Source organism: Stegodyphus dumicola, chromosome 3 (genome assembly GCF_044657685.1).
Source record: "Stegodyphus dumicola isolate Sdum_Otavi_A_Nest chromosome 3, ASM4465768v1".
NCBI lineage: Eukaryota > Metazoa > Arthropoda > Arachnida > Araneae > Eresidae > Stegodyphus > Stegodyphus dumicola.
This window is the reverse complement of record NC_140770.1, coordinates 171624957-171647911: the sequence shown is the minus strand read 5'-3', so window position 1 is coordinate 171647911 and position 22955 is coordinate 171624957. Positions and strand designations below refer to the sequence as shown.

The 22955-nt window shown below is 33.8% G+C and overlaps 1 protein-coding gene across 1 annotated transcript in view; it reads left to right on the top strand.

The window, feature by feature from the left end:
* LOC118186930 (otoferlin-like) overlaps positions 1 to 22955 on the top strand; it is a 963443-nt gene that overhangs the window by 850581 nt on the left and 89907 nt on the right. Inside the window, exons 31-33 of the mRNA XM_085813615.1 lie at positions 6828 to 6934; positions 18574 to 18714; positions 20571 to 20837. Of these exons, the coding sequence (XP_085669741.1) occupies positions 6828 to 6934; positions 18574 to 18714; positions 20571 to 20837 (515 nt within the window). The remainder of the gene's footprint in view (positions 1 to 6827; positions 6935 to 18573; positions 18715 to 20570; positions 20838 to 22955) is intronic.

Here is a 22955-nt window from a genome sequence, read left to right as displayed (position 1 = left end):
ATAATCTCTACGACTTACTAGTTACAAAAATAGTGCAAGCCGCCCACAAAGCATATCGTTTGAAATCTGTAAAGGCAAAACACTCGATATCCTGGTGGTCACCAGAGCTTAACACAGAGGGGAGCAGAGTTCGAGCACTTCGCAGAAAAGCACAATCCACGGTAGATCCATATCTACACTGCAACATCCAACATCGAAGTAATCAGTGAGATCATAAATGCAGATTTTTCTGATGATGATGAAGAGGATTTCTTAGAGGAGCAAGAGGAAGCGAGAAAAACCTACAGTATGAAATTTCGCCAAGTTACCAGAAGAGACGAACTCCCTCCTACGCAAATGGAAGTGGATAACATCATACGTACTCTGGCACCCAAAAAAGCTCCAGGTCCGGATGGAATTGATAATATCATCATAAGAGAGATACACCGGGAATTCCCAAAACTATTCCTTGCGATCATTTCAGCTTGCTGGAAACATCAGTACTTTCCTAAAAATATGAAGTTGGCAGAACCTGCGTTATTCCTAAAATCAGGCAAAATGATAACATACAATAAAGCCAGAGCGTTATATAAAAGAAAAATTAAAGAGGCCAAGTTAATCTCATGGAGAACTTACTGTAGTAATGTCACTAAAGCCTTTGGACCTACTCAAAAAATAACATGAAACAAGGTATTTCGTCCTACGACCCTTTCGCCTATGGTGAATAGCACTGCAACATCCAACATCGAAGTAATCAGTGAGATCATAAATGCAGATTTTTCTGATGATGATGAAGAGGATTTCTTAGAGGAGCAAGAGGAAGCGAGAAAAACCTACAGTATGAAATTTCGCCAAGTTACCAGAAGAGACGAACTCCCTCCTACGCAAATGGAAGTGGATAACATCATACGTACTCTGGCACCCAAAAAAGCTCCAGGTCCGGATGGAATTGATAATATCATCATAAGAGAGATACACCGGGAATTCCCAAAACTATTCCTTGCGGTCATTTCAGCTTGCTGGAAACATCAGTACTTTCCTAAAAATATGAAGTTGGCAGAACCTGCGTTATTCCTAAAATCAGGCAAAACTCCGGTAAAAACTGTAAGAACCTTCATCTTACAGGCCAGTCTGTCTACTGCCAGCGCTCGGTAAGGTATTGGAAAGAGTAATTCTTTACAGACTGGACTTCTTCCTGCAAAGGAACAAAGCCCTGCATCCCAACCAATATGGATTCCGAATGGGCAACTCAACTGAACATGGCATAAAAGACTTAATGGCCACTATCAAACAGGACAAGGATAACAATTTGCACTCACTGGCAATAGCCATTGACATCAAGGGAACTTTTGACTCCCTTTGGTGGCCGGACGTAATAAATTTGCTGCACAACATGGCGTGCCCAACAGCCATTATTACCATCCTTCGCTCGTACCTTCAAGATCGAAGTGTACAAGTAACATCAGACAGCGGCATTTATGTCAAAAATGTCTTTAGAGGATGCCCACAGGGGTCATGCCTTGGACCAACACTGTGGAATATAGTGGCAAACTCGGCATTTCGTCAGTTTGAGAGCGTAGAATACGCTCGAATCATAGCCTATGCGGACGATTTTATGCTAGTTGTGGCAGGAAGGAGTAACCTCGAAATGAGATCTCAATACTGTCTTGATCTGTTCTCCCAATGGGCCAGAGCACATAAGCTTCAGATTTCGGCAGAGAAAACTAAAGCTTTGCTCATAGGACGCAGCAGGCAGCTAAGACGCAACCCAAGCATTAAACTCCATGGGATACCGGTAAAATGTTTCCCCCAATTGAAATATCTTGGGATATTACTCGACAACAGACTTTCTTGGATGCCACATGTCAGGAATCTTAAGACTCGAATTAGCATCCTAAGCAACAACATGAGACGCATGACTTCACATAAATGGGGTATCTCATCTAAGCTACTAAAAATTTGGCATAGAACCATTACAGAAAGAGTAATAACTTATGGAGCAGCAATCTGGGGTGACTAACTTACCTCTCATATGAAACGATCCCTGCTCTCTATTCAGAGACAGCAGCTACTGCAAGTATTCAGGGCCTACCGTACCACGTCAACACTAGCCCTACAACAACTAGCAGGAATTCCTCCCCTAGATTTGATAGTAGAAAGGGAGGCAGCTATCGTAAGGGTTACCAGGCTCGGTCAAACTTCAACACTCTGGGGTCATAGTTATCACCACTCGGACTACGAGGAGCAAAACAACTGCAATAACTTTCATCCAGCAGCTTTTAATCTCTCTAACGGTATCAGTATAAACGACCAACCAATTCAGAAGTACAGTAATAACCTTTTCACAGATGGCTCCAAAACTGAGAACGGCACTGGCAGCGCCTTCTGTAGACTAGGAAATGGAGTTTTAACATTCGAGTGGAAAAGGAAATTAGGCTCGAACAACTCGGTATACCAAGCAGAGCTTCTAGCTATCAGTGCTGCAATTAGATATGTGAACACATGTCAACAGGAGAAATTCTCCATACTCAGTGATTCGGCATCAAGTCTGGCGGCTATCGCAAGTCAAAACAACCGGAGTCCATTGGTATACAGAATTCAGAAATAGCTTCTGACAATGCCTATTTCGCAAAGACCCACTTTAAAATGGGTTCCCGCTCACACAGGGATTCAAGGCAATGAAGCCGCTGACCTACTGGCCAAGCAGGCAGCCAACTGCACGGATATATTAGAAAGACCAACTAAACTTCCTGGGTCTCATATTAAGCGAACAACTTTGACAAGTCTGCTACAAAATTGGCAAAGTAGATGGACAGAGGCAGAGGTAGGACGAAGGACATTTCGCTTACTGCCAAAAGTTAACATGGAAATAAAGACCCACTGTACTAGCCTAACACAGTTCTTGACAGGTCATGGACCATTCCCAGTATACCTGAACAGATTCAGACTTAGGGATACTCCTTTCTGCGAATGCGGAGAGGAAGGCGACACGGACCATTATTACTTCCATTGAAGAAACCAGCGGACTGTGCCTGGGCAATGTGGACGACTAACACACTCAAAAACAGAATAGCCCTTGATAAAATAGAGAAAATCTCAGAACACTGCCTAAGCAGAAACAACCGTGGATAATATTATAATGTTTCAAAAGTTCAGAACTTAAAGCAGATAACCAGAATAACACTTAGTGCCTTGCAGTTAACAATATGTAAAAACTGTTATTAGTTTATAATATTCAACCTTGTTACTCACGAGTCTTCCCCGCCGTGATGGTATATAATTCCGTTTGGTTCATGTCCATGGTCGGAAGCCATCATAGCGGTGCACTCACTCACTCACTCACTCACTAATATTTGAGCAAGGAGAAATAGTTGTGATGAGATGTTCTCCTAAGGCTACAGGTCAACTACCAAAACACAGCCGAAATATCGAGGGCCATTTATAATAACGGAAATATTACCTAGCGACACCTACAGAATAACTCAATTAGAAGCGAAGAATCGAGGTCGCTACTTCACTACCACTGCTCATGTGAGCCAAATGAAGCCATGGAAGTGCGACACCAGCTCTGACGATGATGATGACGACGGTGACGATCAAGATACTGATCAGTTATCAAGCTTAATTCCTTGACGGAATCCAAGCAGATCTGTTCGTAAGGAAGACAGACAGAAGTTCGTAAGGACTGATGGAAGTGCTCTGCCCTGTGATTAAGGTGAGATCTTTCCTTTTTTTTGTGTGTGTGTGCTTATCTACGTATGTTTGCTGATAGAAAACTTAAGAAACTTTGAACTTTTAAACATTAATTGACTTTGAACTTTTGAACATTAGCTGAAAGACTTTAGTGCAATTGTTTTGAATCATTTTAGGACTGAAAAAAAAAATTGAGTTATTTCATATATATCACGTATTTAGTAATGATTTACAGAAAGTTTTCGATTATTATGCTAATGTATAAAATTATGTGAATTTATGTATGTGAAAATATTTTAGTAAGTTTATTATCATATCAAATTTTAGTATAATGTGTATTCTTCTTAGTGTATTAGTAATACGTATGTTTAGTATTGTGTATAAGAGTCGAAGTAGAAAATTGTATTAATTATAAAATTGATTTGTACTCCGAACAATCGGGACGATTGTCAGGTCAGAATGGCCGAATGTTATCAGCCGATAGATGGCATTGTAGAAAAGCCGCCGATAGGGGACGCACGACATCAATCGAGAATCGGGAAGCGAGAGAATAAGATTAATGTTAAGAATGTTCCGTAATGATATGTATATATGTATATATTTATTGTAATAATAAAGCATTTATAAAATGCAAGAGTTATCCCGATTGAATGAAAAGTAAAAGCCCGACTTACCCCTAGCCCTCCTGAGATTGATAACGGAGATTAAAGTTAACACATGTAAAGTAGCTTCAGCACAGAAGATGAGTCTTTCTACAAAGTCAACTTTCTCCATTTTTAATTACATCTCTTCACCAAAGTCACGCTTTTTCACTTTGTCTGCTAGTGTAAGGGCTTTGCACTAGTCCCACTTTGTACGGTTTAAAACATAGCTGCTTACGCAACACCTTCCAAACCACATTCTTTTGGCATGTTCAATTCCCTGCTTATTTTACTCAGTGACTTACGAAGGCTTCGTTGAAACGCTCCGCTTACTCTTTCAACGTTTGCATCAGACACACGAGGTCAACCAAAACTCTTGCCTTTACAAATGCACTCAGTTGTCACGAACTCTCGGCACCATCGACTTATGTTATTCTCGTGTAGTGGGTTTATACTAAACCGTGCACGAAACTGACGTTGCAACGTAACCACTGATATGGATCCTCAAAACGGAGCGTACAGAAAACCTTTTCCTGTTGTGACGCCATCTTGGAAAATGATACTGCGCAGTAAGCATGACAAGCAAATAGCAGGTACCTTATGAGAAACTTGAACAGTTGCCAATACTTATAGTGGAGGTTTTACTACGGGTAATGTGGGGTTACCACGGGTACCAACGATTTATTATCTAAATACAAAAAGAAACGATTATATGCTAAAAATTAAAAACAAAATTTTTTAAACCCGTCCTGCGCTGCAGGAGTGAAATAAAGTACACTTAAAGCATCTGGTTGCAATTATTAATATTATTGAGGAATTGCCTTGCTTTGATTCCAATTTAATATTGACTTAAAGCATTTAAAGTTTATTTAAATTATCTATATACATATATATATATATACATGCACGCATCCTCTTACTGGGCTTAAAACTCCTTACCCGGCCTTTATTTTCGCAATCGCTAAGTCGTAGTCATATACTTTCAATTACAGAAGTAGCTTAAATAACAAAAATATGCACGTTTTGGCTGTGTCAAATTTTTAAAAATAATTAATTTTCGACAAATAGCGACATCTAACTTTTACTGCGATCTACTCGTTCTTATCCTTATATTTGGAAAACTTTTATACTCGTTATGAGAAAATAAAACTATAAGAAGTTTGACTCTCGTGCGACAAAAATTTATCGGGATATTTAATTTCAAAATTTGCAGTTTCTGATGTCATTTTCAACTTTCCTTGAGAAATCGGTTAGTGAAGTTAGAATAATTCCAGTTAGAAATACGTTTCAATGAGATGCAGCAAAAAAAGTGTATAATTTAATAGGCCGGTAGAAGGAAGTTGTGTGGTCTTCACATCAAATTTTTATTCGAGCGGTAACAACCGTGGTAACACCCCGAACAATCGTAGAAAACCGTCAGTATTTCCTTGATTTTCTTTGATTTTTGCTTGGGTATTTCATTCTTGATTTACCTTTCAAACGCCATTCATTTGATTGCTCAATTTTCTGTATTAAAAGTGTAAATTCGTGTTTTATCGCAATAATAAGTGCTTTATGAAGAGAAACCTCTCCTAAGCTCCTTTAACTCTATTTTTTTTTTTTTTTTTTTTTTTTTTTTGAAAAAAGCATTCATCGTTTTCAAAATAACTCGAGAAGAAAGAAACCACAAGCCCAAATAATGTTTCAAAATTGACCAAACGGATACAAGTGAAAAAGGAACTTGTTCAGCAATTGTTAAATGATAATTTCTAAACAGACGCTCAAATTTCTTGCTTCTATTATTTGAAATGGAAGATCTACCTGAGCAGAAACCAAAGTGAATAATATAATGTTTGAAATGATCAGAATTCAAAGCAGATAATCAGAATAACGCTTGGAATCTGCAGTTATCAAGCTAAATAATCCCCAAACTACTGATAAATTTATCATAGAATAGTAAGGCTCACTTTTATTCAACATGAAGTACAAATATAAGCGATTGTTTCAGCTACTCAGTACGAGTATTGATATGAACTAATTTTGTACAAGAAAGACTTCGTAAAATACAGAAACTGCTGTTAGTGCAAAATATTCAACACTGTAACTTTGGAGACTTCCCCGTTGTGATGGTATATATTTCTGTTTGGTTCACCTCCGTGGTCGGAAGCCATCTTAGGGGTGCACTCACCTATTCACGTCTGCTCTCTCTTAATTTCCAATCAGATATTGGCCTGTTTTTGTAAAGTAAATTTTCTATAACTCATCTCTATCTGGAATTAAATTAAAACTGGTGGTTAGAGAATCATAATTACTAATTATGCTTATCATGGAGAGTTTTATATTACACAAAGAGAAGAAACAAATATTTATACTCCTAGCAAATATATTAAGTAATCGCAAGAAGTGTAATATATTTAATAAATAATATTAATAATGTTTAAAAAAAGTCGCACTTTTGTTCTAATAAATGATTAAATTCTAATTCATAATTAAATTTCCTTCGTGAATATTCATATACGAACAATTTTATTCCAGGATACTCGAGCAATCAGATGTTGACTGTACAGACTGATGACGTCATCATCGACATAGATGGAACTAATGCATTAGGACCTAAGGAAACGCTCATTATTTTGGATTTTGTAAGTTCGTTTACTTCATTAAATATCCATACACCTTCCTAAAGTTTAAAACACTCACTAAATATTTCTGTCCTATTAAAAACATTTCTATTCGATCATTTTTACTTCCTTGTACGAAGTAAAAAGGAAGTATTGTAATCGCGAAAAGTTTCAGGCAACATATTTCAACGAAAATATCCATTTTGACCGCTATCGAATGCAATTTAACGATGTTTTTGCGTGATATCTGTACGTAAGGACAGAATAAAAGACTCTTTTCGTAAAAGCGCAGAATAGGCTGCATCAACAAAGTTCAGTAGGAGGAGATGTGTGACGTCCATAAATGGGTGGGACTAAGCTTATGACGTCACAATGTAGTCTCGCATTTACACTATGTGTACTTTCTATTTTCTCTTAAAAATAACAATAATAAATTGTTTATTATTGTAAATTAATATCAAATTCTTTACTTTTAATTTACATTTATAACATTTAAGCTTAGGCGTTACTGATAATAAGTATAATAAATTGTTTATATTTAAAATTACCATGATACAGTGAGCGAATTCTACCAATTATTAAAACGATAAACAACGTCGCAGTCTCTAATACTTGTAGAGCTTCAACATTTTCAAAGATTTTTATTAAATTATTATTATTATTTTTATTATTATTATTTTTATTAATTTTTTTAATTTATACAAATAAAATAATTTTTTTTAATTTAAATTCATATTGTGGAACATTTCAATTTTATCATTTTTACAAATTACCTTCTTGCTACGCAACAACATAATTCCTTACATACCAATAATTAGACAATTTTCATTATTTCTAAAAATTTTAAACTTTACATTAATAAAAAAAGAAGAATATTTTTTATTGCATATGAACATCATTACACAGCTTTCATATCAGTTTCTAAAATTCCTAAATCACGTCATATTCTGTGCTAGAATTCTACGCATTAATAAATAAAAAATCTAATTTCTCAGAATGAAAGAAAATAATATAATAAAATAAATACTACAAACTTAGAACACTAAGCAATGCTTCACATACGCACACACACACATATTATCAATGAACTCATATTATCAAGTGCAATTACGATACCAAACACTACGTATTAAAATATGAGGTAAACGTTACTTCAAGAGTTAAAGTTAACAATTTTGCTACTTTTGAGTAGATCGTTGGGCTATCGATATATGTCGTAAGTCGGAAAGCGTTATAAACATATCAAAGCCAAAAAATTAAAAATACAATTTAAATGAAAAATGACGTCTTAAATATAATTCACAATTAAAACAACAATACAAATTTAAAATACACTAACGATATGTTAAACATTGCACATAAATAAAGTTACATTACTGCTCGGCATCACACACAACCTCGTTTTCTCTTCTACACAACGATCAGTATTCGCTCGAAAAACATCAAAGAATTCCACAAACTCGGTGTCCATGTGTTCATCTATCTATTTTCACTTAAAAGAAAAATCAGAGAATTGCTCAAACTCGGCATTGCGCACCACATTGACTTTGACCATGTGCACATCGATCTATTTTCACTTAAAAAAACATCCCAGAGTTGCACAAACTCGGCATCGCGCACAACCTCGGCATTGCGCACCACATTGGCTTTGCCCATGTGCACATCGATCTATTTTCACTTCAAAAAACATCCCAGAATTGCACAAACTCGGTATCGCGCACAACCTCAGCACTGCGCACCTCATTGGCTTTGCCTATGTACACATCGATCTATTTTCACTTAAAAAATCCCAGAATTGCACAAACTCGGCATTGCGCACCACACTGCTTTGCCCATGTGCACATCGAACTATTTTCACTTAAAAAACCATCCCAGAATTGCACAAACTCGGCATCGCGCACAGCATTGGCTTTGCCCATGTGCACATCGATCTATTTTCACTTCAAAAAACATCCCAGAATTGCACAAACTCGGCATTGCGCACCACATTGGCTTTGTGCATGTGCACATCGATCTATTTTCACTTCAAAAAACATCCCAGAATTGCACAAACTCGGCATCGCGCACAACCTCGGCATTGCGCACCCTACTGGCTTTGCCCATGTACACATCGATCTATTTTCACTTCAAAAAAACATCTCAGAATTGCACAAACTCGGCATCGCGCACAACCTCGGCATTGCGCCCCCCCCATTGGCTTTGCCCATGTACACATCGATCTATTTTCATTTAAAAAATCCCAGAATTGCACAAACTCGGCATTACGCACAGCATTGGCTTTGCCCATGTGCACATCGATCAATTTTCACATAAAAAACATCTCAGAGTTGCACAAACTCGGCATTGTGCACCACTCAAAATCGCCTATACGTCTCAAAACCGTCTCTCTACTAGTTTCATATTTGTTCCACAAATTGGGCACTTATACGATATTGCAATCAAACTTTTCTCCATACACCACTTAATAACGCTCTTTTTGCCTCTTCGCTCCAACTGATTAAAAAAATCCAGATTCAAATACTCATCCATTCTGCAGTAAGCACCGATTTTGACACACTCATCAATAATCAAAACATTCTTTAAGCAAAAGAATTCTTTTCTGTATTTTCAGAAGTTACGGTTATAATTTTTAACTCATGCATTCAATATTTTCAATCGTTTGTTAATGATCGTTTTCAATCGTTTGATATCTTAATAATACATTTGTCACAGATAATTCGTTGCGTTAAATGCTAACACTACCACACACCACACAAAAGTAGATTTATAATTAAAAAAAATCTCGCGCAGAACATTATAAACTTACCATTTCAACTCAGTTAAAACTTCATTTAAGTTTTCTTTAAATACGAAGCTATAGCATACTTATAACTTGTTTTTAAGGAGAGGCGTAACCAATATTACTTCATAAAAAGGCGTGTCCAAGCATAAGAGAAGTAAACACAGCATCGACAGATGCAGCCTATTCTGCAATTTAGCCCTCTTTTCCTCCAAAAAAATTATAAAACTGCTTTAAAATTAATTCTGAAGAGAATTGTTCGTGGCGTCTGTACGAACGTATGTACGTACGTATCTCGCATAACTCAAAAACGAGTAGCCTCAGAAAGTTGAAATTTTGTATAACATGTAGATGTGCACCTCGTATTTTGGTTGCAATCGGCCGCACCAAACGTATATAAATATATTTATATATATATGCACTCTGTTACCCGGCTCAGTGATCTCAGTTTATTTACTCTTATATGTTTGTAAATTGTACATTTTTTGCTTTAAAAATGATTGAATTATGTTGTTTTTATCTTTCGGTTAAGGTTTTTATGCCTTTCGTAATTCTGGAAGCAATATTTGTACAATTATCAACAATTTAAAAGCTGTTTAAGTGCGGTTAAGTTTTAAATAACATGGCGGACATATCTGCTTACATTTGAAACAGCAGAATTGTAGATTTGTTGCCAATCTAGTGACTAAGCTTCGCAATACAAAAATAACGCCTTCATTTATTATTGCGAATTAAATCATGCTTAATCCTTTCTGGAATTTGTTTCGAGGAAATAAGTATTTAAGATTTACTTCGTAATTTTTAATGCAGATATTTTAAGTTTTTATGTACTTTTGCCTTGTCGCGAAGTGAGAACTGAATTAATTGAATGAGAAATACTAAATCGTCTGTGAAAAACTGTTTTTTTTTTTTCTGTTTTGTTTGTTTAATTTCTTTCATACATCGTTTTAGCTTTATTATAGTATTTGAATAGAACATGTGGCAACGATAATTCTTCAAATGATATAAATTCTGTGCATTCAGAGTGTCGTTATAGTAAACAAACATAGTGAATTTTAAAGAGTGCATTTATTCTATTGTAGTTTATGCACTGTCGACGAAGTAGATTTAATTCAATCCAATCAATTTAAATGAAATTGAAGAAAAAAAATTCGTATAATTTAATATTCTGTACAAGGAAGTCATCTGGTGTACACATCAGATTTTTTTTATTTGGAGAAACGTAGAAAATATAGTGATTATTTTACATTTCTTTTTAATTAATATAATTCATTCTTCATTAGAGTTTTAAATTAATATATATATTTCAAGAAATTTAATAGGATCGTGGATAAAAATTCCGTAATGAATGAGTAGCGCACGTATGTATAATTTGGACTCTGTTTCGAACATGTAATAATAATAACAACACTTCTAAGAAGAATCAAATTTAGAAGCATTTTCGTTTATTCAGTCAACAAGATTTTGCTATAACTTTTCATACCTGAGAAAACTTAGTCTTTGTTTAGCAATGAAATTTTTTAAAAATTACACATTAAAAAATATCTTAATGCATTTTAAATTACTAAACGTAGTTCTCTGTCTTTAAGAGGCAAACTTTGCTCTGGAGGCAAATAGAACAGTTTGAATAGTTTGTTCTTGAATAATAAAGAAAATGCTTCTTTAATGCCCTAAGATTTTCATTTGAAATTAGTTCTCCAAACAAATATTCATTTAATTTCAGACTTCAGTAGTTTCAGACTTTAAACATGACATGCGGAAAAGGTAATCTATAAAAATATGCTTTCCAAAGTTATTATAACTTGACCTAAGAAATGTAAATAGTTCCTGGTAAATCTTCAATGCAAGCATTTACGTATAGTAAGCCTTGCAAAGCATTTAATTGAGCTTGAGCTTTGCTATAATTTATTGATAATGCCATTCAGATTTTTCTTGACAATGTGGAATTCTGATTTTTTTCTTGTATTAATCATCTATGCCTACAGCTTTACACCAAAAGAGTGCTAGTTTAAAAAAATTACTGTCTTCTGTAAATTTATAAATGTAACCATCCTGACGCAACTGGCTTCATGGTAGATCGTGTATACGAGCCATTTTCCCTTAAAAAGTTCTCCATGAAGGCATCCCTTCCCTCAGGCAGATAGTCCTATTGTGCTTTGCCATAATAAACTAATCCTATCATGCTAGATCTCTAAGGTTTATTTTAGGCAATTGTTTCTAATTTTTAGGTAATTTATGAATATTTTTCCCGAATAATGTTAATATTTTCGAATAATTTCTTTTTCTTTATCAGCCTTCACAATAATGCAAATTAGGCTGAATTTAAATGCGGTAGACGACATTTGTTGTAATAACGTTTGTTCACAGCTATTTTGATAACATTAAATGTTGAGAAAATATATCTTTTAAAATAGGAATGGAATTTAACTAATCTAATATAAAAATATCAAGAAATACATAAACAGCCACTTTCACAGCATCTTAATTAGTGAAAGGTTGGTTTGGTCTGGTTGGTTTATTAAACTGTGGCAAAGAACTCGAAGGCTATCTGCCTAAGTGTAGGAATGTCTTCATGGAGAACTTTCTAAAAGAAACTGACTCATACATACTAAGAAGAAAAAGGCAAAATTTAATTTAAAAACTTTGCACAATGTCTTTAACGCAAAAGTTCAATTACTAACTGTTCATAACTTCTGTACAAATTCTTTGACTTATGCTGGACTCAGAGGGCATCCCTTATTAGAAGAGAGCTTGCCAATGTAAAATTTTAAAGTAGGCCTTAGTTTGGCATAGATGTTTTCAGAATTTTCTTTCCTCCTTTCCATGAAACAAAAACTCTCAAGAGATATTTTTCCTCCTGAAGGAAATAGACCTGTGTATAATCCACTCAAAATCTATAGATATATTGAAAATATAAATGAAACAATTTTTTTTAGCCCAAAGGGCATTAGCCCAGAAAAGCTATTAATTTTGTTTTGGCATTTTGCCTTGAAAACTTTAAATACCCGTTTCACTTTTAAAATTGTTGCCACCAAATATTAGCGTCCTGTGTTATATTTAAAGAAATTAAGTAATCAAGAGTCTGCATTTCTGGCATTGTGATAAAACAATTTTGAATAGCATACGCCTCCACCGTAATATGGGCATCTAGAAGCCCAAATTTGGAATTTGAAATTTGCTTTATTATTTATTTCATATTTTCTAAAACATTTATATGTTTTTGATTAAGAAACTCAAAGATTTCAAAGCGAGAAATGGCAACACTGTACAAAAGAAAAAAAAATCTTTTCCAGCGCGCGACACTGTGTATCGGAAATTCTTAAGATATGCGCTTTTTAAATTATTTTGCGGTATTGCTCTTGAATTGAATTTTGCGTGAAAGTGCGAAGAACATGAAATTTAATATATAAAGGTAACACACAAAATGTTTAAAAAAAAAAAAAAAAAAAAACGCCCCTTTAGGCGTAATATAAAATCTGAAAGCTTTCAGACTTTTTGGAGGGTGGGGGGCTAGGGGGTAATTTTAAAAGTTTGATTAAAATCGAAACCAAGATTATTGCTAACTTAATCCCTTACTTGACGACATTTTTCTGCAATTTGACAATTTTTATAACGCATTTGAAACTCATTTGGAGACTTTATCTTTTATTTGTAAACATTACTTCAGTTTTAAAAATGCATTCTATAAATAAACAGTTGTAAACAGTTGTGTATAACTCAAGGACAAAATAAACAAGTGTGCTCAAGAAGCACGACAAATTTTCATACTTAGATACTATACACCAAATTGTTGATGACAATAAACGATGTTTTGGTATGCAACCAGACAGTACTTCGACAGTTCGATAGCAATATCCGAATGATAACATTAGCCGCGATCACATGAAGCGGCGTCTACAGTAGAAATCGAGTGTGTAGTTTAGAGATTCATCTTTTCAGTATTTTAGCAAGCTGTTTATTTTCATAATCCGTTTGTTTAATCTCCGATTTAGTTTTGCTGAGTGGTTGGCTTTTATTTGCTAGATGTTGAAGGTAGCTGGAACTAGGTTATTTAGACATTGAATTTATTTGCTGTATCGTATTATTACTCAAGCATTTGTGTTTCTAAGACATCTAAAGTCTCAAAAAATAAGTTTTGTTAAATTTTACTACATAAAACATGCAGTGTTCATAAGCATTTAGTTCAAGTTTACATCTTATTTGTGTTCTTAGAATTTAGAACTCAAAGTCAGCGCGAAGATGAGAATTAATCCATAGCATAGGAAGCTAGGTTTAGTAGGTTGTAATTAACAGGCAAATATTTTTAAGCTAATGGATCCCTTGAATTAGTTATTGAAATGGAGCTTGTAATTTACTGAAAAATTAAGCAAACATAAAATTTTGAGTGTTAGAAAAACTGCGATTTATTTAATGAAATATACTGATTTGTGGTAACTACAGTAACTACGCCAAGTAAAAAGAAACTGACGATTTATTTAAAATAAAATGGCCTACAACAAAACAAGCAGCTATGTATAGCTCAAGTAGAATGACAAATTATCATTATAATGTACGAGACTGTAAATTACAAATGTCACTCAAAGTAAGCTCTAAAGCCCAATTTAGCTAACTCTTTGAGCCACACTTTGAAGTAACTCAAAATTAAACTGAATACTGACTTTGGGTCCTATTTATATAGAGTTACCCTGCCATCTAGTAGCTGCGGCAAAACTCGCTACTACAGCTTCGAAAATGCGTTTTCAGTAAATTCCAAAATGTCCCCAAGTTGGCAAATACTCGCCAAATGTCATTTATATAGCTACAAAAATTTTTACCACCTCTCGTTACAAGAGTTTATCCCTATATTTAAGCTTCTTTTTGAGATACTTTCGTAATTTAAACGGTGATCAATTCAAAACATAAAAATTCTATACAAATATAAATATAAATAAATAAATACAAATATTAAGATATTAACTCCTATAATGTGTTGTTTAAATTCAATTACTCAAAATATATCCAAAAATTATTACATATAATCAACAAATAAATAAAAACAATACATAATGCGCAAATCACAAAATCACAAGTGTAACTGTCCGGAAATAAATATATTACATAATATGCAGTACACAAAAGCAACAATAAAATCATACGGACTCAAATGTTTACAGAAATTTACAAGAATGTTATAGAAAAGACTGCCTATACATAAATATCTCAGAACTTCCCGTGACTGGTATTATAATCTTTACCAGAAAACCTAATTTTATATTGGATAATAAATTTTAAAAAATCCATGTAATTCATTTATTAGGTCGTAACATAATCTACAGAAAAGATAAATAACAGAAATATACAAGTATAACAATAACATAAAAAGATAAATGTGTAGACGGAAGACAACTAATGCTCACAACGGAAGGAGAAGATTTAGGAAAAGAATTTCGCTGATAACAAAAGCACGGAGAAAACAAGATTTGCAGAAAACTCGGGATTCCCAGCGGGAAAATGGTTGCAAAATGCTGAAGCGCAAAGACTGGTTATTTTATCTAAATATAAAAAGGAAAGGAACGTAGTGATTTCAGGGGATTTCGCGGCCTAGTCGGTCGAATCTGAAACATTTTACTCAAATGCACTTGCTAATCTTCTGCTTGACTGACATTCTCTTCTATCTGCTTAGTATTCTGACGTAAAACAGAAGACGAAAACAAATGTGTGCTATTGGTTCTCAAATTTATCTTAGGAAACGAGTAAAATTTTTATTTGAACCCAACTATTCTGTACTGGTTGAAATGAATGTTGAGTATTATAGATGTTTTAAGCTTATCTTATTACAGAAGATTTATTCAAGAACTTCTCTTGTTCCTTTTAACACGTGTATTTCTTAAGACGAGTTTTGAATATGAATTGAATGGCATGAAGCTATGCGGTATGTCTTCATTTTTAAGCATTTGAGTGCTCTCAGGATTAAATAAATGAAAAATTGAGAACCAGTATTAAGTAAGATAAACACGTGGAAGAACAAATGCTAAAGGTGCTAAAGCAACAAGAATCAGCGAAAGTTTCATTAATTTCTTTGTAGATTCATTAGGTTATTTTGAAGCAGGGGACGTGAAAAATGAGCAATGCCTTGACGAGACTCGAACCTGGACCTCTCGAATAAGAGCCGAGCGTGCTAACCGTTACACCACGAAGGCATGCAGAAAGGATGGAGAAAACAACTTATATACTTAAGTGCACTTTATAATGCAGCAAATAATAATTTTCTGGTTATCGATATTAAAGATATTTACCAAAAATTATCCTTATCCTTTAATATTAAGTTTGGCTGGATTAAAGCCCATATCGGAATATTCGGTAATGAGAGAGCGGATATGCTTGCAAAAGAGGATAGGGAGCGTTTCGGGGACGCCCTATGTACAGGGTTCAACAAAAATAGCAACCAAAGTTATCTATTTGTATTATTTTAAGCAATGCCAGTTACAATGGAATACTTCTGAAAGGAAAAGTCGTTATTTGAAACATTTAAAACTGACTAAGAAAAAGAATATTATCTTCAATGATTTTGAAGTTAACCATTTTCTGACCGGACATGGGCGTTTCCTGTATACTTCGCTAAGTTTAAGATACAGGACGACGATAAATGTAAATTATGTGGTCTGTTTGGTGATGCTAAGCACTTTCTCGAGGTTTGTCCCTACTTTAATAGCTTAAGAAACAATAAAAAAAATTAAATTTGAAAATCCATTTTCATACTATAAAGATTTCGCACAATTATGTAAATCTGTGATGAAAGTTATTAACGGTGAGAGCCGGGCAGTGGGAATCGGTGTATGATTTTCGCATTTTATTGCCACCACTATTTGGTGTATTTTACTAATTTGTTGTTACCGTTGTTTGTTGTTGGCATTGGGGTTGTCTGCTCTTGTCTAAATGTTTGTATTTGTTCTTTTTCTTCCCTTTTATGTTTATAATTATTATTAACACATGATTATTTTCATTTAGTTATTTTATGTTTCAGTTTTTTCATTTGTTGAAATGGGCGTGGCCTGTTATGACCATGAGACCAACTTGTTTGGTTAGGCGGGTCGGACTGCGCCCACTACTGATACCTTATATACTTCCTCTTTTAATGGACGACTGGGGATAAGGGGATCCAATCGCCAAATCCTGATGGTGAAGAATCATCATCCACGATCTTCTAGTTCGGACGCCACGGTAGTCATTAGGATTTTTGAAGTAAGAAATTGAAGAAATCCGCAATGCCCTCGCCGGGACTCGAACCCTGGACCTCTCGAATACGCCCCGAGTGGGCTACCGTTGCACCAGGAAAGCATGCAGAAAGGAGGGAGAAAATACTTAGGACCTTCTTCTTCAATGTAGTAATGAAACTAAGAGGAGAAAACAAGGACTCGGGTGATACCAATATATAAAATAGAATGAAATTTTAGTTCACGAACTAAAGATAGTTCGTCATTCAAAACATTCATTAACTGAAACTGTTTTCCCCATAGGAATTAATGCAAAATAAAGAGTAATTTATATGTGAGTTCTTAATGCAAAACCAATGAAATTCATTAAATCTAACACTAACACAATATTTAACACAATACTAGTCCTGTCCTATCAAAAACAGTAAAACTTGAATTAAGTTTATCATATTTCTACGAAGGAAAGTTGGGGGCATGAAAATGGTAAAGAAATCAAAGGTACAAAATGTTATTATTTATAAGGAAATCCTAGTCCGTAAAAATCTGAGGTAGCTACAGTCATTCTCTTCCCTTCCCCCCCCCACCACTTAACAAGGCTCGCCTGTACTTGAGAATCTCTGAAACTTTGTCCCATGAAAAATTGTGTCCCGCGATTTGTTTCTATCAGGGTGTTAAATGTTTTTTATGCTCCTAATTGCAACGAAAACGGCAGATGCATGTTATAACAGTCCTATATACAAAATTTCAACAACGTTCTACGGCTACTCGTTTTTGAGTTACACGTCACGGAAAAAAAAAAAAAAAAAAAAAAAAAAAAAAAACCTCTTCTGAATACATCGTAAATCCATTTTACAATACACTTTGGAAGAAAGAGTCCTTTGTCCTGTCCTTACATGCAAATGTCACGCAAAAAAAAAAAAAAATCGTTCCCCTTTTAATGGATTTGACAGCGGTCAAAATGGATATTTTAGTTAAAATATAATACCCGAAATTTCTCTCGATTACAATTCTTCCTTTAACTCGTATAAAGAAATGAAAAAAGCATAATTTCCCAAATTTGGTGACAGAAATTGTCGCCAAGACCCCATTGCGTTCAGTATTTAATTGCCCCATTAAACTTTAATTTACTCAGAATTAAAAGATCTGCAATGTAATGCATAAAATAATGCATTATATAATGCATATAAATGAAGTCAAAATCAAATTTAAACAAAATAATCGGTGGTAAACAATAGTCCTTCAGGGACAAAGCCTCTTTGGACTAATAAACATAAAATTACAATTTTTCCAAATGCTTAGAGATATGTTTTAAACCGAATATTTTGATTTTTAATATGTACTTTGTTTTTGCCTCTGAAAAGTACAAAAAAGCTTTTCAAAAGAAAGCATATCAATTTTAGTTTCTCTAAAACTTTTACATTCGGTAGGATGGTATAAAAATGTTTGATCCGATCCCATTTATTAGAAGTCATATCACAAATGCCATTTAATATTTAGAGTTTAAATAAAACACTTTAAGAGTTGTTAAGTCTTGTTTTTCTTCTAATGATTGAGAAAACAACAGCATTTAATTCCAAGAATCTCTCAAAAATGAATTTTGCAACAACATTATAAATATAATATGATATGCATAAATTAGACAATTTAAAACGAATTTCACTTTACTGAATATGTTTTTTTTTTCTTAGGGTGGAAAGCCAAAAAAAGACCAGAAAACAGAAGCTAATAAGAAGAAAAAGAAGCTGACAGAAGAAGAAGCTTTCGATGAAGATGAGGAAAACAAAGATTGGTGGACACGCTACTTTGCTTCGTATGAAGCCATGATTAAAGTACTTTATTTTATCTATATTTATCTCATATTCATATGTTCAAACATTCATGATAAATAATTTTTAAAATATTTATTAACATAAACAATGTATAATGCTTTTAAATCTCTGAATTAAATTATGAGTATATCCTTGCTTAAGATTATCTGTGGGTAGCAATTTTAGTTAAGTTTACAACTGTAGTTTTCATTTAGTAATTAATCATTCAATTTAAATGTTAAATTATTGCTGTTTTTTAATTATTCACTTATTTTTAATTATTCGAATTGAGTGTCAATTGTTCGTTTAAATGATATAGATGTAGCCATAATGTAGCTAAGCAACAGTGCAGTTTTTCATTGCTTATGTAGTCTATAAAATTATTTTGAAGATTTATCGACATCATAACAATGTAACGAATTTACAGTTTTTGTGTTTTACCGCTATATGCATTTTCCATGTTGTTTCTCTTTGTTTTACGTTTGTTATTCTAAAAAAGTAATTATGTGATATGAATGTATTCGAATAATTGAATAGAATTTATGACTCGATTTCTTTCAAAATTACCTTCGGGCCAAGTCTTTTCAAATGCTTCTTTCTGAAAACGATTTTCAAGGTGACCTGCTTTTAGTGTATTGCATTTAGTTCATAACATACTCGTATTAAATCATCTGCTGCGCACTACTCCTGAAAGTAAAGAAATTGTGAGCAATAATTTGATAGACATAATGTTTCAAAGTTTTATTAATGGGAAACTTTATGTGCAGTTTTAGAAATTTCTGGCATACATATATGTAAGAAAAATAAAGAATATGTAAAAGATTAAATTAGCAACGTAAATTTCCCTTCTCAGTTCTAAAAATAGTAACCCCTCTCTGCACTGCATCATTTCGAGACTATTCTATGACATATGATTCTTGCGTAATTATGATGATGTAAATGGAACTAAAACTCATCCAGCCAATAGTAAGTTTACAGTAATATTAACTGTCCAATCAAAATGCTTTGAAAACCAAACCTAACTCAGTCTGACTTGAGATTTCATCCTGAATATTACGCTTTCTACGCGTTGCCTTACCTGGACTGTCTGCTCCCTATTTTTTGCTGCAAATCTGTTAAAACTGTAAGCCTTTTGGAACAAGCACATTTAATGTGCCGACTTGTGTGTAGCCGCAACATGTTTTTGAAAATAAAACTGAAGATTTAATCTGCCTTCGCCTCCAATTTCTTAGTCATTGTGGATCAACACCATAAAAATTCCTGTACCTGGCCTGCTTCTAAGTTTGAATCTATTACATATATTACACATTTTGTATACATTTTAAGGAATTTTATAAATATAATGTGTAACAGTAATGCTTATCCATAAGTTTATGATATTAAATTTCGACGAATTTAATTTTGTTCACGTTTCTGATTTATTTTTAAAAGAAGTTTCCTGTAAACACTTATTATAATTCGTAAGCACTTTGAAATTTTTGTTATATTCTAACGGGGAATGATCGAGAAAGTAATTCTGAGAAACCTTGCTGCAGTCTTTTACTGCAACAAAAAGAAATATATTTACGTCGAATAAATTTCCTCAAAAACAAATATTTACGTAGAATATTTTTTTTCGAATCTATGATCATTGTAATTAAAACAAATCTACAAAAAAATTCATTAAACAATCAGAACTAAAATTCGAAATTGAAAATATTTGTATTTAGGCAAAAATATTTTGAAATATTTAAATTTTACCATTTTGTTTTCGTTCTTCATCCTATATGTATAAACATATAGCCCGAATTCTTATTTTTGAATGGATGGTTTTAAAGTTTTGGCTGAAGAAACAAACTGAAACCATTAGGATTAAGCCAAATCGATTTTTTTTCCAGGAAAAGAATCAGGGGACAACTACGGACAGTGTGAGTAGCTTGGGAGCCATGAATGGTGATGTCAATGCATGCTCTGACGAAGGTGAGGAGCTGAGTATGAAAGACGCTCGCAAAGTCGAAAAAGAGCTGCAGAGACTTGAAAACCAGCATCAGCCGCCTCAGCAGCAGAAGAGAACCTTGAAAGGCACGTCGACCGCAGTTAGACTGGCTCAGAGGCTATCCCCCAAATCTCACAGAAAACTGATGACGGAAGAATCCCTTATCAAGGTACATCTGATTTTTAATCCATGCAAGCTAATGTAAAATTATGTCTTGAAATCTCCGAATGAATTCTCTACTTCGCTGATTTCGGTTTAAGTTACCGTATATGCCGGCGTATAAGACGCACTTTTTTTCCTTTGAAAATAGGTCTGAAAAACGGGGTGCGTCTTATATGTCGATACTCAATTTTTTATTACATTCACTTCTGGAGATTTCTTCTATTCGGAGTTATGCGATTTTGAATGGGTCAAAGCTTCATGGGATGCTGTAAAGACAGGGACAATGGTTAAATCATTTAAGAAGTGTAGCATTCGTTATGCACTGAATGGTACAGAGGATAATTTGTTGTATAAGGTCTCAAATACTGATTTAAAACTGATTTCAAGTGACTCTTCATTTAGCTCTGGAGATGAGTGTCTGGCTTTCGATGAAGAAGATTAAAATGTGTTCTTTCCCAGATAGACTGGCTATTTGCAGAAAGTATTACTTTGTATTACTTTATATTTAAATTACTTAAAGAAAGTATTACTTTGTATTACTTTATATTTAAATTTCTATTACTTTATATTTAAATTTGTATTACTTTATATTTAAATTCATTATAATGATCAGTAATAAACTTTTAGCCTTCAAAAATGTGTATAAAGAAAGGGGGGTGTCTTATATTATGGTAAGTAATCTTTTTAAACTATGTCAAAATATTATTCTTTTCCAACAGACGTTCAATGACAAAGACGTTCTGTAGTTCAGAATATTTTCCAAATAACCGCCCGCTTTCTCATCGTTTATAATGAAATCATCTATTCGATGCTGCTATTCTAATGACATAAGTTTGATGAGGATAGAATCAATCTAGCAAAACATTTGGCAGGTGCTTTCTTCCAGATGGTGCAAACCACTTCCACGTATTGTTTGAAACACACTACTTTCGCTCATTGTTTATAATACAAAAATTTATCCTCTTTTGAAACTCAATTGGCATATATGACATGCGAACAGGATTAATCTAGTAACACTTTTATCAGATCCTTTCTTTCAGATGAAGCAAAACTTTAAAATGAATCCCTCCTTCTCATTGTTTATAATACATGCATTTAATTGATCTTACCATTTCCAAGACACATGTTTGATGAAGATCAATCTAACAACAGTTTTACCAGATAATTCCTTCCAAATGCTACAAACCAGTAAAATAAGCTACTCCTTCCAATAGTTTATAGTAACACTAAAATTTAGTCAATATTTCCACTCTGATAATACACGTTCGATAAAGGTTGATAAATCTGAAGAAAAACTTAAGAGATCCTTTTTTCCAGATGCTGCTAAACTAGTAGTATAATAAATAATCTTTCCAGCCTAAGCCAATGTTTTTATGTAGTCCTACCAGGTAAAATATAAATGCTATTTGATTTGGGCTTTACTAGGGTGTTGACTTATCACCGACCTAATAACTAGAGATCAAGGTACCTGAAAAATACCGATGCCCATAATGCTCTAAGTCATATGTAGATTATAATACAGAAGAAGATTAAGAATTTCGTCAGGAACTCTAATGATCTTGCTGAAAAATCTAGAAAATACAGTCAAATTCTGATTTGCTGGATAATACGGGTATGAAGTCTACGGTTTAATCGATATCACAGATAATCCGATATGTGAAGGCATTTGAAAAAAACACGAGCTGTAGGGAATAATCCACATTATTAATAGGAGGATAGATATAGTTAAATTGACTACCGCGTTTATTAGCCAAACTTGGTAAATTGAATCAAACTGCAATGCGCAAATTTCAAATTTCGCCAAAGGTGTTATGCCAAAGGTGCAAGAAAAACCGGTTACTTGACTGAATGTTTTCAGACCTAACACGTTGAATTAGCTTCAGACTGTTTTATGTCTTTGTAAAATACAGGGCGGTATGTAAATTATAATTAATATAATATTTGATTAAACCTAATATGGTTACTTATGTTTTCAAAGTAATCTAATGATTATTGGAGAAGTCAAACAACAGGAATCAGCGTAATATTTGTAAATTTTATAGGACTAGTTACGATACAACTACAGAACTACAGTGGATGGACAAAAATATGGAAACACCTCGTGAAATGCATGTTTGAAAAGAAA